This window comes from Sphaerodactylus townsendi, linkage group LG15 (assembly GCF_021028975.2).
Source record: "Sphaerodactylus townsendi isolate TG3544 linkage group LG15, MPM_Stown_v2.3, whole genome shotgun sequence".
Lineage (NCBI taxonomy): Eukaryota > Metazoa > Chordata > Lepidosauria > Squamata > Sphaerodactylidae > Sphaerodactylus > Sphaerodactylus townsendi.
The window spans coordinates 28976166-28990807 of NC_059439.1; the positions used below are offsets into that span (position 1 = coordinate 28976166).

Below are 14642 nucleotides of genomic sequence, written 5' to 3' on the forward strand. Positions count from 1 at the left end.
CTTCTCATCCACGCATTGAGACCCTGTATCTCCGGCTTGCCTAGCTTCGCCCTGCTTGGCGTGGAACGGGTAGCATTTCTGAGAATGCCACCTTGGAGGTCCTGGACTTCAACCTGTTTCCTAGCAGCCTAAATTTAGCTTCCAGAACCTCCCGGCTACATTTCCCAATGTCGTTGGTGCCAATGTGGACCACAACTGCTGACTCCACCCCAGCACTGTCTAAAAGCCTATCTAGACGAAGCGTGACATCCGCAACCTTCGCACCAGGCAGGCAAGTCACCATGCGGTCATCACCCCTCTCACAAACCCAACTCTCTACATTTCTAATGATCGAATCACCCACTACAAGGAGCCCCCCACCTCCCCGAGGGGTATCCTCAGTGCGAGAGGAAAGGATTTTTCCATTCTCTGTTGACTTTCCAAGCCTTGTTTACCAGATTTTAATTTATTCTCCAGACGAAGAGTTGGAAAGAGAAGGTTTAACTACAACAATTAAAGCCTCAAAAAAGCAAAAAAAAATCACGTTTGAAAGATTGATGTTTACATCTTGGGACAAGAAAAATGGGTATTAAGTAGAACAAATTTTATGTTGGTTCATTTTCAAAGGCATTCCAGTGTCACCATTCAGGAAGCTTCAATGAAACTTCATGCCAAGTGAGATCAGCAACGAAGGAAAGCGACATTTTAAAATGGAAAAAAAATTGGCAATTCGAAAGCTTCATGCTTGGATCTTCAGCATGTTGCAACTCTGAAATCATCTTTCTGTTCTAAAGGAGGAAAAGGGGCAAGAAAGGGGTCGGGGAAGCAGAACGGGAAATGCTTCTTGGCCACTGTGGGAGCCTTTCCCCCTTTATACATGATAAATATTCAAACAGATGTACATCTTAAAGAGGAGGTTCAGCTATGAAAACTGCTGTATGTTCACACAGAATCACACGTGCCAACAAAGAAGTAACACAGTAACATGACAGCAAAGCGCACCTGTGGCAATGCGTGCACAAAGGCCCTTTCCGGACATGCAGAATAATGCACTTTCAATCCACTTTCAATCCACTTTGCAGCTGGATTTTACTGTGCGGAACAGCAAAATCCACTTTCAAACACTTGTGAAAAGTGGACTGAATGTGCATTATTGTGCATGTGTGGAAGGGGCCAAATATCTGAGTATGTACAGAAGTTTGTGCCTAAATTTAATTGTGGTCGACCAATAATGGTTGTGTTAATGCTGCTGTGTTTTTTAATGTTTTAATATTGTGTGTATATTTTGTTCTGTTTATTATGTATTGTAGTTATGCACTGGTTTGTACACTGCCCAGAGCCCTTAGGGGGTGGGCGGGGTATTAAATTGAATTGATGATGATGATGATGATGATGATGATGATGATGATGATGATGATGATGATGATGATGATGATGATGATGATGATGATGATGATGATGATGATGATGATGATGATGATGATGATGATGATGATGATGCACCTAGGCCTCTGGGTGAGGCTCGAATTGTAATGAAGGCCAACAACCAGCTAAAGATCTGGCAGCTGTGAAACCTACCACCATCATAATCATCATAATCATCATAATCATCATAATCATCATAATCACCATCACCATCACCATCACCATCACCATCATCATCATAATGAGCCTCTGGGTGAGGCTCGAATTGTAATGAAGGCCAACAACCAGCTAAAGATCTGGCAGCTGTGAAATCTACCATAACAATAATGATGATGATGATGATAATAATAATGATGATGATGATGATGATGATGATAAAAAATTAATATATTTGTAGCCATGTATTCATACACACAGGCTACATTTGTTCTGATACATGAGACACAGTACTTCAACTCTGCATGTGTGAATGTCCAGCGCAATACAAATCTGCTTCACAGAATGTGCATGAATGAGGGGGAAAAAATCTTAGCGTTACTCACTGGCCTGGGGATGAACGGTGGGGCAATTTCCAGATTTTCCAGTCTCTCCCAGTCCATCCAGCGGAAAAAGCCGTGCTCTCGGATATCCCGCTCCCCCTCAGGCCCGGATCCCAGGCGCTTCAGCGGATGCTTGGTTAAGAACTGAAGGAGGAGGGAGAGAGAAAAAGTTTGCTGCCTTCTGTTTCAAAGGAGCTCAGGCCCCAGGAGCTCAAAACCTTCTTGGCTCATGGTAGGTCATGGAATGAGATGTTCTATCAGCAAATACATGCTTTAAAGTCACATTATCCAGAAGCATGTGGAGGCACTGAATATGTATGTGGGTGAATGGGCAGACCAGAAACAGGAATGCTTAATTCCATATCTCTCTCCCTCTCTCTCCCTCTCTCCCTCCCTCCCTCTCTCTCCCTCTCCCTCCCTCTCTCTCTCTCTCCCTCTCTCTCTCCCCCTCTCTCTCCCTCTCTCTCTCTCCCTCTCTCCCTCCCTCTCCCTCTCTCTCCCTCTCTCTCTCTCTCCCTCTCTCTCCCTCTCTCTCTCTCCCTCTCTCTCTCTCTCCCTCTCTCTCTCCCTCTCTATCTCCCTCTCTCTCCCCCCCCTCTCTCCCTCTCCCTCTCCCTCTCTCTTCTCTTTCCTGCAACTATCCCAACAGTACTTCCCCATTCAGTGGGCTTAGTTCCAGTTTTCTGGAATCTCAACCCATCTTGAGGGGAACCAAATCAATGAAAAACAGCATGGAGGGAGCAGTGGAATACATTCATCCATAAGTTCTTCCCTTCAATTCCCACTTCCACATGAGTATTCCAAGGAAACCGAGGGAAGGAACGCTTTATTTTCCTCAAAAGATCAAGTCTTGTCCTCGGTGAAGGAATATTTGCTCCTCTGGGGCATCGATTCATTTCCAGGACTCACCCCTTTGCACATGGAAACAGCCTCTCGTGAAAGAGACTTGGGGTAGGACACCGTGTGTTCCATGATGGACTGGAACAGTTCGTCCTCATCTTCTCCATCAAATGGCGGCTGCAGATAGGGAAAACAGGGAAAGTGAGCTTGATGTATTCTCTTCCAGGTTTAGAACCCATTGCGGAATCCCAGGGTCTGATTTCCTTCTTGCATGAAGTCAAGGTCACAAAAGATGTTGCCAACACCAAAGAAAAAACACAGACCTCTCCTAAAGGGATATATAAGGATGCACGGGCAGAGGTGGGATCCAGCAGGTTCTCGCCAGTTCCCGAGAGTGGGTTACTAATTATTTGTGTGTGCCGAGAGGGGGTTACTAACTGGGTCTGCTTTTCCGTTAGAAATTCCATTCGGTCCAAAAATCATAAAGTCCTGTTGTTTCCTATGTGGCTGGTTAGCGAAGATAGAAAACGGGAAAATTCTCCCTGTTGGGCTGTTTTAAAAACATGTTTTAGAAATATGGTAAAGTTCCTTGTTTAAGGAAAGTCTCCTTCTTTTGATTTCTAGAAACCAAACTAAGTATTTGAAAGTATTAAGTATTTGACAGGCAGTCAATTAGAGGAGAAGTAGTTGTTTCTGTTGGCAGTAGACGATGGGACTTGCTATAATGAGTTTAAATTATGGACAGAAAGATACCAGCTGGAAATTAGGAACTTTTTTTTACAGTAAGAGTTTTTTTACAGTAACAGAGAAATTATTAATGCCCCGCCCCTGGAATGCCCGGCCACACCCCTGTCGTGCCCCGCTCAGCCCCATTGGTGCTACGCCACTGTTTGAATCCCACCACCATGGGAATCTGTTACTAAATTTTTTTGATCCCACCACTGTAGCACGGGGAATGCATAAGTTGCATTTCCTCTTTCCATTCTTCCAGGCTTTCGTGCAAAAGGAAGAACTAGATACCTGGGCCATAAGGATACCCATAGAAACAAGGTCCTGAAAGTGGGCATGAAGGCAACGAAACTCACCAGGACTGCACCCCAATTGCCAATTACCCCATGTGAAGCCTCTCTTACCCAACACAAATTCACTCAGAAGATCTACTGGATTCAATGGGACCTAATCAGTGGTGGGACTCAAATAATTTAACAACTGGTTCCGGTGCTGGGATTCAAATAATTGAACAATTTGATTACAAGCACCATTTTAACAACTGGTTCTGCCGAAGCGGTGCGAACCGGATGAATCCCATCACTGGACCTAATCCTAACTGCACAACTCAGACTAATCTCTTTCTCACTGAATTCCAGGATCCACTTGGGACATAGGACCTTGTAGGTCCTGAAAGCATGCTCTATTTTTTCTGAGAGTCCACTCCAGCCCTCTCTTACTAGATCCATGCTCTTTAGAATCCAGCATGTTGTAAAAAGCTTGGATTTTGATCACAGTGGTACAGTCTATTCCTCCCTGACAAAGCAACTAACTGCAGCGATTCCTCTTCATGGTTTTGTTCAAGTGCTCACAAAGATTTGCATGAAATGACCCCAACCACCCCTGCTCATTGTAGAAGAAAGAGAAAGAAAGCACTGAGCGGCTCGGAGGGAGACCGCAGCACACAGACTCGCACAGCAGCTAGCCGAAACACCTTATAAAACATTCCTATCGGAACAGCACCCTAATCAGATACTTAAACAAGAATCCCTCGCAGATTCTAACCATCATTGCAAAATCAATCCCATCAAGATCCATTACTCGCTATTGGCCTTGCTTGGCTTACAGCCTCATCACCAGACTTGGCAGCTATTTCCTCCCAATACCCAGGGGCATGCAGCTACAAAATACGCCCCAGCCAAAATCCCCACCACCACGCCCCTCCTGCTGAACTCCCCCTTGCCAGTCAGGGCTACGAAACAAAACAAAACCTTTTTCTGCAGCTGAGACCAGCGCTGATGTAAAGCAGCCTTCATGTGACCCTTGCAGGAGTCAAGGTGCTGGCTTTGGGGGGGGGGCAGAGGTGGGATCCAGCAGGTTCTCACCAGTTCCCGAGAGTGGGTTACTAATTATTTGTGTGTGCCGAGAGGGGGTTACTAATCGGGTCCGCTTTTCCATCTCCACGCCCTCGCCTCCCCGAGAGGCATCCTGCCTTCGAACGTGAAGGTTCCATATAGCAATGGCGACTAATAATGTAACTCCCTGAACCGGGTTAATCCCTTTCAGGTACTGCAATTCGTTGATTCTCAGCCTTTCGTACCTTTTATCTCACCAGTCTCTATCAAAGAACCTGTGTGTTTCACCATTGCTGTGTTCAGATTTGTGAGTTGGGGCATTTTCTATAATGATGATTTAGAAATGACCTGGTGCAAAAAAAAGTTTGGGGTCGTGGTGGGGTGGCTGCCCATGGGGGGGGGCATCCAACTCAGGTTTTGCCCAGGGTTCAGGTTTGCCTAGGTACGCCTCTGCCCCCTTTGCTGAGGGGGCGCTGGTGAGGGAACCTGTTACTAAAATTTTTGGATCCCACCACTGGGGAGGGGGTCTTATGTATGCTCCGCAAAGGGCCCCAAGCAGGCATGCAGGACACTCCCTGCAGAAGCCCTACAGGTGTTGCAATGGAGAGGTGTAGAAGGCCCGGGAAGGCTCTCCTTCTAGCATCAGGGTCTCAGTGACTCTGCTGCCAAAACCCTGTCCAGGGGCTGCCAAGCGCCATTTCCCCAGACCACTTGCCAAAGACTAGAGCTGCCTGGATTTCCACCCACAAAGGTAAAGGGTTTTTTACAGGGGGGTGGGGGGGAGTTTGGCTGGAGGTTGGGTGCAGGGAGGAGAGGGAATGTGGCTAAAATGTGACTCCCATGCGATCCAGATAAATGGTGTCTGGGTGAAATGACCTCCCTCCCCCTATTTATACGCCACTGTTAATACCTTTGAATTGGAATGGATAACTTGGGGGGGGGGGGGCTCTGCTTGGAATAAACTCACCTGCCCAGCCAGCATCTCATAAAGGAGGACACCAAATGACCACCAATCCACCGATTTCCCATAAGGCTGGTAGGCAATAATCTAAGATGGGGAGAAAGGAGAGGGAAAAGAGCTATGAGCCACAAGTCCTGGGTCCTTTGTGAAAGAGATAGGGTCAACTGGGGCAGAGAGTTGGCCAATACATCTGGGGTTGCAGACTGTTATTTGTGTGCGCAAAACATCTAGAGCGTATTCTTAAGGCCTGGATCCTTGGGAATTCAATTATAGGACCAGAACAAATTGGGTTTACAGATGGCAAATCCACCATAGACCACTGTTTTCTTCCGGCATTTTTAGCAAATAAATATATGAGACAGGGCACAAAGAAATTATATGTGGCATTTATTGATTTAAAAAGTGCCTTTGACTCTCTCCAAAGGAATATACTTTGGGAAAAACTTAGGAAGCTGCAGATGGAGCCTCGCTTATTATTTCTTATTTAAAAAATTCACTCTGATAATTATAGCCAGGTTAAATATACAAACAAAGGTGAATTATCTCCAAAATTCCCGATCAATACTGGAGTGAGACAAGGATGCATTTTGGCTCCACATCTATTTAATCTATTTTGAAATGATTTAGCACCAGCTCTCAATAAAATTAATGGCCACCCTCCAAAATTAGACACCAGGGACACCCCTTTGCTACTCTAAGCTGACGATACTACCATTCTTTCATTCACTAGAGTTGGCCTCCTGAGATATTTACAAGCTTTTCACAATTATTGTCAAACAAACAGATTGGTTATAAATTACCTCAAATCAAAAATTATAGTTATTTGTGTGCTTTTGAGCCAACTGTTCAGGGGGTTCCCTCCCTGAAGGATTCACTGAGCCCCTTTGTTGTGAAAATTAGATACCACACACATGACTCATATGTAAATGGACTAGACCCGTACATAAACCTGGTTGGCTCCTCTCTCACATCATTTTTATCTTGTGTGCAGCGTATAGACGAGATAATAAATCTAAAATATAAATACATAAATAAATAAATAATCTGTCTTAGAAAAAGATGTTAGTAGAATTACAGAAGAAGAAGAAGAGTTTGGATTTATATCCACCCTTTCTTTCCTATAAGGAAACTCAAAGGGACGTACAATCTCCTTTCCCGTCCCCGCCCCCCCCCCCACAACAAACACCCTGTGAGGTGGGTGGGGTTGAGAGAGCTCTGAAGAACTGTGACTAGCCCAAGGTCACCCAGCTGGCCTGTTTTGGAGTGCACAAGATAATCTAGTTCCCTAGATAAACCTCGACAGCTTAAGTGGCAGAGTGGGGAATCAAACCCAGTTCTCCAGATTACAGTGCACCTGCTCTTAACCATTACACAACGGTGGTTCTCTATTGGCTTAGTAGGGTCTGCCGCAGAACTCAACATGCTAGACCTTCTCTGTAGAATGCCCTGCCTGGGTCCTAGTGCCTACCTAGCCCTGCTCCCCTCCAACCATTCAAAAGTTTGAAATACTCTTGAACCAAAGTACCATGTTCAGGAATGCACAAAAGAATGGTTTTGACAAAGGCAGCATGCAAAAATTAATGATAATTCTCGTATTTGTTTGGGACTACATTCTAAAGCAGAAGCATACAACTTTCTGAACCGCTGCACCTCAACTGACCGTACTAACAGTGGTGTAGCGGTTAAGAACAGGTGGATTTTAATCTGGAAAACTGGGTTTCATTCCCCACTCCTCCACCTGAGTGGCGGAGGCTTATCTGGTGAACCAGATGTGTTTCCGCACTCCTACATTCCTGCTGGGTGACCTTGGGCTAGTCACAGTTCTCTCAGAACTCTCTCAGCCCCACCCACCTCCCAAGGTGTCTGTTGTGGGGAGAGGAAGGGAAAGGAGCTTGTAGGCCACCCTGAGTCTCTTTACAGGAGAGAAAGGTGAGGAATAAATCCAAACTCTTCTGTTTTCTGAGACAGTAAAGAAAAATTTTAGGACTTCACAATTTTCAGAATTCTAAGCTTCTTCAAAATGGGCCTGGAGAGGATGACTCCTAAGCCATCTTGGTAAGAAATTTAGATTAGAATAGAAGGAACCTAGGACTTTTTTTTTTGGAAGACACTGATGGCCAATTAGGAAGGATGAGATAAAAAGCTAGGAACGTTCCATACCTCCGGAGCAATGTAGTCAGGTGTTCCGCAAAAGGTCCGAGTGGTAACACCAGGAAAGATATTTTCTTTGCACATCCCGAAATCTGTGATCTTTATGTGACCGTCAGCATCCAGCATTACATTGTCCAGTTTCAAATCTCTGGGCAGAAAAGAGAGCGCACAGACAATTGGAAAGCTGTCTCCACTAGAGGGTGCTCGATTACAACTAGGACTAGATGACAAGAGGACCATTTGGGAACAGGATCTTTGCTCTTCAATGCTGATCTTAGTATTGCGAGGGGAATCTGCCACCTTGTGTGAGAGAATTATGCAAAGGGAGGAAGGAACAGGAACTGGAATCCTAGGATTCATGGGGAGATGGAATTTCTAGTGACTCCGGGGGGTCTGGAATCCAGGGTTTCCACGTGAAGGAAGCCACGTACTCACCTATAAATAATTCCCTTGTTATGCAAAAAGAACAGTCCAATTGCAATTTCAGCAGCATAAAACCTGTAACAGGAAAGATGGGAGGAGGGTGAGAGAATAGCAATTATACTTACTCACATTGTCCAAAGAAGAGTTTATTTATATCCCCCCTTTCTCTCCTGTAGGAGACTCAAAGGGGCTGACGATCTCCTTGCCCTTCCCCCCTCACAACAAACACCCTGTGAGGTAGGTGGGGCTGAGAGAACTCAGAAGAACTGTGACTAGCCCAAGGTCACCCAGCTGGCGTGTGTGGGAGTGCACAGGCTAATCTGAATTCCCCAGATAAGCCTCCACAGCTCAGGTGGTAGAGCAGGGAATCAAACCCGGTTCCTCCAGATTAGAGTACACCTGCTTTTAACCACTACGCCACTGCTCATGTTAACATTTGAAAAATACAGGCATTCTCTCGAGAGAAGTTTGTGGCTAGGGGTTTTTCCGCAAGTTACTTTCTCCTGTAGACATGTTTTGTTGTAAGGTTCGAATGCCAACAAGAGCAGTTTTCATTCCTAGTACAGGCCTCAAGAAGCCACAATACATGTTGGCTTCCTGCTGTACATAGTCAGTTTCAAAATATTCACATTGATGCCACCGTTCGTACATTATTGTAGACGAGGGTTTTCTGACCTTGAAGTCAATATTTTAATATGCACAAGTAGTTGTTCTCGTAAAGATAAGGATTTCTCATTACTCACAACAGGATCTGACATTTAACTGTGCAAGAATAAGGAAATAAGTCCAAGGAGTGTACAATTTATAATACGACACAGGGGAAGAAGATGAAAAAAAATATATACAAGGTAACAATACGTGTTTAGCTCAGTTGTACACACTTAAGCTTTATTTTCAGTAGGGGATAAGGATTAAGGACTAATAACACTTGAGGCTTAGGAGGAATGAAGTAGTACTGAAAATATTTACAAATGTAAAGTGAAAATTGCTAACGCATATCAGGAACTGAGAGATACCGGCCTTTTTATGGTGATAGTAGACCAGGCACAAAAGACCGATGATTAGGATCTTCCACAGCTTTGCAAAAACCAATAAAGTGTTCCCACTTCCTCCAGGTTTGAAGACCAAGAAAGGGATATCTTCTTTTTTCCTTGACTGCAGGAAATGCCTTTCCTGCGATTTAGATAGCTTCTCAAAAGCTGCAAACTTAGGCCCCTTCTGCACATGCAGAATAATCCACTTTCAATCCACTTTTAATGCAGCTGTGCGGAATAGCAAAAATCCACTTGCAAACAATTGTGAAAGTGGATTGAAAGTGGATTATTCTGCAAGTGCGGAAGGGGCCGGAGTTCCGGAGGACTCCATGACAGGTATTGTTAGTGGGTTTCCTTACTCTAGAAGTGGGATAGGCATATACCCCTGCCTCTGCCCCTCTTGGGCTATGCAGAGCGAGGATGGGGATACAGTTGGGGTAGTCGCAGTGGTTCTCAACCTTCCTAGTGCCGCAACCCTTTAATACAGTTCCTCATGTTGTGGTGACCCCCAGCCACAAAATTGGTATCTATAAAATATAAAAGACCGTTTTCCGATGGTCTTAGGCGGCTCCTGTGAGAAAGGGTCGTTCGACCCCCAAAGGGGTCGCGACCCACAGGTTGAGAACCGCTGGGGTAGCGGGTCCTCCGCTGGCTTGGCGGCCTGAGCAAATGCCCGTCCTCGCCATTCTCTAACGCCAACCCTGTTCTTCATATCTCAGCTGACTTTGCTGATGGCCCAAGAACCCACAAGACAGATTCCCAGTCAAGGTTCCAGAGACTCACGTACATCGCATGAGGTTCCTTGAATTTCCCAACCTGCTGGATGTGGTACATGAGGTCTCCTCCGTTGACATACTCCATCACGAAATAGAGCCGGTCCTGGAAGAAAATACCACGGAGATGCAACGGTTACCACAACATGCTGAAAAAGCAGAGAGGGCGTCTCTGTCTTCCTCGTCCCCCGACTACCCCGGGGGAAGGAGCTGAGGTGTTTACCGCAGTTTGGAAAGTGGAATGCAGCTGGGTGAGGAAATGAGGGCGCTCCCCCATGGCTAAGACCCGCTTTTCCACCATGGTACATTCCACGTCGTCGTCCTGGATGATCACATCTTTCTTGAGGATCTTGATGGCAAACAGCTCCTCTGTTCCACGTCGCTCCGCCAGCATCACCTGTCGGGAGGGACCACCGATATCCTTCAGTTTTATGACACAATTTGTGTCATTATCCTTCCTCCAAGGATTTTAGCATTGTAATTACACTCTGCCACACCCCTCTATCCTGGTGACGAGCCTCTGGGATCATTCAGACTGAGAAAGAGTGAGCTCCAGTGGAAAGAGGAGAAAGAGGAGCAGCAGTGGCGTAGGAGGTTAAGAGCTCGTGTATCTAATCTGGAGGAACCGGGTTTGATTCTCCGCTCTGTTGCCTGAGCTGTGGAGGCTTATCTGGGGAATTCAGATTAGCCTGTGCACTCCCACACATGCCAGCTGGGTGACCTTGGGCTAGTCACAGCTTCTCGGAGCTCTCTCAGCCCCACTTACCTCACAGGGTGTTTGTTGTGAGGGGGGAAGGGCAAGGAGATTGTAAGCCCCTTTGAGTCTCCTGCAGGAGAGAAAGGGGGGATATAAATCCAAACTCTTCTTCTTCTTCTTCCATAGCTGAATGGAGACCTGAAACCAGAGGCATACCGGGGGGAAATGGCACCCGAAGACATCTGTTCTCTGGGCACCCCGCCCCGCTATGCCTGGGGTGGGGCCCACAGCGGGACCCACCCCTGAGCCCCCCCCCAGCATGGAGCCTTCCAGTTCCTTCTGTCGTCCCCAGAGGAGCTGGCAACCGGGAGGGGGGGCGAGGCTGGGGGGAGTCCTCTGGCTTCCTTGATGATGGCATGGGACTTCCTGCTGCCTTGCCGTCTTTCTGGTCATGTGGGGGGCTGATTTTGCACCCCCCCCCACTTGACCAGATCAGTGGCACCCAGGGACAGAGGGTACCCCCTGCCCCTAGGCAAATACACCACTGCCTGAAACCAAGAGTAAAATCTGTACAGGGGACACAAAGACTGTCAGACATGCGCTGGGAATTCAATTCCCAAGGGGCATCATTCAGACTGGGACCAGGGCACAGGAAAGAAGGAACAATCACTGACCAGCACATGTTCTTTTCATGTTCTGAAATGGACCCAGCAGCCAATATTTTCCCCATTAGGAAAACTTCTGCATCGACATCAGTGGGTGTTGGTTTTTCCAGTGGGGCGAACAGCAGTTCACCAGGCCATTTTAGGCCAAGAAGAAGAAGAAGAAGAAGAAGAAGAAGAAGAAGAAGAAGAAGAAGAAGAAGAAGAAGAAGAAGAAGAAGAAGAAGAAGAAGAAGAAGAAGAAGAAGAAGAAGAAGAAGAAGAAGAAGAAGAAGAAGAAGAAGAAGAAGAAGAAGAAGAAGAAGAAGAAGAAGAAGAAGAGAAGAAGAAGAAGAAGAAGAAGAAGAAGAAGAAGAAGAGGAGGAGGAGGAGGAGGAGGAGGAGGAGGAGGAGGAGGAGGAGGAGGAGGAGGAGGAGGAGGAGGAGGAGTTTGGATTTATATCCCCCCTTTCTCTCCTGCAGGAGACTCAAAGGGACTTTCAATCTCCTTTCCCTCCCTCCCCCCACAACAAACACCCTGTGAGGTAGGGGGGGGCTGAGAGAGCTTTGAGAAGCTGTGACTAGCCCAAGGTCACCCAGCTGGTGTGTGTGGGAGTGTACAGGCTAATCTGGTTCCCCAGATAAGCCTCCACAGCTCAGGCGGCAGAGCTGGGAATCAAACCCGGTTCCTCCAGATTAGATACACGAGCTCTTAACCTCCTATGCCACTGCTGCTCCTAGGAAATAGTAGAGGGAAGGCTTAAAGTCTCTTCTCTTGGAATACTGGAATTCAATACAAATAAGTCTCTTGTGGTCCTGGGAAATCCCAGAATGGAAGTCCAGATACACATCTAACTCAACAGTTCAAATGGCAGTTATCTGTCCACAGTATGTACTTCGTAACGTCTTATGGGTTTTCTGGGTTGTATGGCTGCGTTCCAGTAGTATTTTTTTTCCTGACATTTCGCCTGCATCTGTTGTCCTCTGAAGATGCCAGCCACAGATGCAGGCAAAACGTCAGGAGACAATACTACTGGAACATGGCCATACAATCCAGAAAACCCACAACATCAGTGGTGTAGTGCCAACGCGGCAGGGGGGCACGACACCCAGGTGCGCGCCAGGGTGGGGACAGAGCCAGGGCGTGGAGGGGGTGTTCCAGGGCAGGGGCGTGGCAGGTGTGCAGGGTGCACGCGGGCCCTGGGCACAGTTCTCCTCGCTCCACCCCTGCACAACACCCTAGTGATTCCGGTCGTGAAAACCTCCAACAATACACTGTTACACTGCAGTTGGGCAAGCCATTATTCACACACACATGCCTTTCTCACATCACATTTTCACACGGATACACCCCAGAGCAGTGGTGGGATCCAAAAATTTTAGTAACAGGTTCCCATGGTGGTGGGATTCAAACTGTGGCGTAGCACCAATGGGGCTGGGTGGGGCACGATGGGGGCGTGGCCGGGCATTCCAGGGGCGGGGCATTCCTGGATAGGGCTGTGGCAAGGATGCAGCCGCTGGGCCGGTCCTTGGGCGGGAAACGAATGCACACAGGCGCCGGCTGCCACGCACGCCGGTGCACCTCCTGCTAGACTGCTTCAACTTCTGCGCGCTACTGCTGAGAGGAGGGGTGTAACTAAGGCAAAAATCACGTGGCAAAATCACCCATTAGTAACCCCCTCTTGGCACACACAAATAATTAGTAACCTACTCTCGGGAACCTGTGAGAACTTCTGGATCCCACCTCTGCACACATGCCTTTCTCACATCACATTTTAACACGGATACACCCCAGAGCATGCATTCCATCACCACGCCTGAATTTGAACCCTCATAATGCCCACCCTTATTCCTCTACTAGCCTAGAGGCAAAGCCCCACCTTGCCAAAGCTTCCTTTGCCCAACACCATGAGAAAGTTGAAGTCTGACATGTGGAAGCGGTTGGTGCCAAAGAAGTTGCCCCGCTTGGAGTCCGTTGGGCTCGGGGACGGCGAGATGGGGCCGTGGCAAACCTTCTGCAGGGCAGACGGAGCAGCGGAGAGAAAACAAACACAGAGATGGACAGTTCAGTATGGACCCGACGGGCTCAGAGTAAGGGTTGTAAGAACCGCTTCTGCACATTCTGGTGTACCTATGCTGCAGGGCTCACTAAGCATAGAATCATCATAGAATCATAGAGTTGGAAGACCATCAAGTCCAACCCCCTACAGGAACACACAGTCAAAGCACTCCTGACAGATGGCCATCCAGCTTCTGTTTAAACACCTCCAAAGAAGGAGACTCCACCACTCTCCGAGGCAGCAAATCCCACTGTCGAACTGCCCTGACAGTCAGAAAGTTCTTCCTAATGTTTAGGTGGAATCTCTTTTCCTTCACCTGGAATCCATTGCTCCATATCCTAGTCTAGTCTCTGAGGCAGCAGAAAACAAGCTTGCTCCTTCTTTGACATGGCATCCCTTTAAATATTAAAAATAGCTATCATATCCCCCCCTTAACCTTTGCTTCTCTAAACCTCCCCAACTCCCTCTTTCTCTTCGTAAGGCATGGATTCCAGACCTCTTACCATTTTGGCTGCCCTGCTCTGGACCCGTTCCAGCTTGTTCAATATCCTTCTTAAACTGCGGTGCCCAGAGCTGAACAAAGTCCTCGAGGCGAGGTCTGACCAATGCAGAGTAGAGTGGTACAATTGCTTCCCTCCATCGAGACACTACACTCTTATTGGTGCATCCCAGAATTGCATTGCCCCAAGATGTGGAGCCCTTTACTGGCATTACTGGAACGGTGAGGATCTTCTGACAAATACATGCAAAACTTTAAAACTCTGTGCCAAAGTTTCCGGAGGGGCGCAGGAGACTCAAGACAGCTTGTAAACTCCTTTCCCTTCCTTTCCCCACAACAGATGCCTTGTTTCCAAGATCTGATTTGGCTAGCCTGAGCTATCCAGATTGGGGCGTCCTGCCTTTACCGTACTAGAAATCAGCACCAAGAGTGATTGATGTTCTTATTGGCAACATGGTGAAAACTCTGGCCCTTCTCGTTCTACTAGGAGATACGACAGAAGAAACCACATACCTCATATAGCTCCAGAGGGAAGTTGCAGGCCTGCCAAGAGAAAA

The 14642-nt window shown here is 47.2% G+C and overlaps 1 protein-coding gene across 1 annotated transcript in view; it reads right to left on the bottom strand.

The window, feature by feature from the left end:
- PRKCG (protein kinase C gamma) overlaps positions 1 to 14642 on the bottom strand; it is a 58260-nt gene that overhangs the window by 6745 nt on the left and 36873 nt on the right. The window contains exons 9-17 of the mRNA XM_048517058.1: positions 14599 to 14628; positions 13407 to 13541; positions 10412 to 10585; positions 10203 to 10294; positions 8394 to 8456; positions 7968 to 8106; positions 5814 to 5894; positions 2853 to 2960; positions 1947 to 2087 (exon numbers count right to left, since the gene is read on the bottom strand). Coding sequence (XP_048373015.1) covers positions 1947 to 2087; positions 2853 to 2960; positions 5814 to 5894; positions 7968 to 8106; positions 8394 to 8456; positions 10203 to 10294; positions 10412 to 10585; positions 13407 to 13541; positions 14599 to 14628 — 963 coding nt within the window. The remainder of the gene's footprint in view (positions 1 to 1946; positions 2088 to 2852; positions 2961 to 5813; positions 5895 to 7967; positions 8107 to 8393; positions 8457 to 10202; positions 10295 to 10411; positions 10586 to 13406; positions 13542 to 14598; positions 14629 to 14642) is intronic.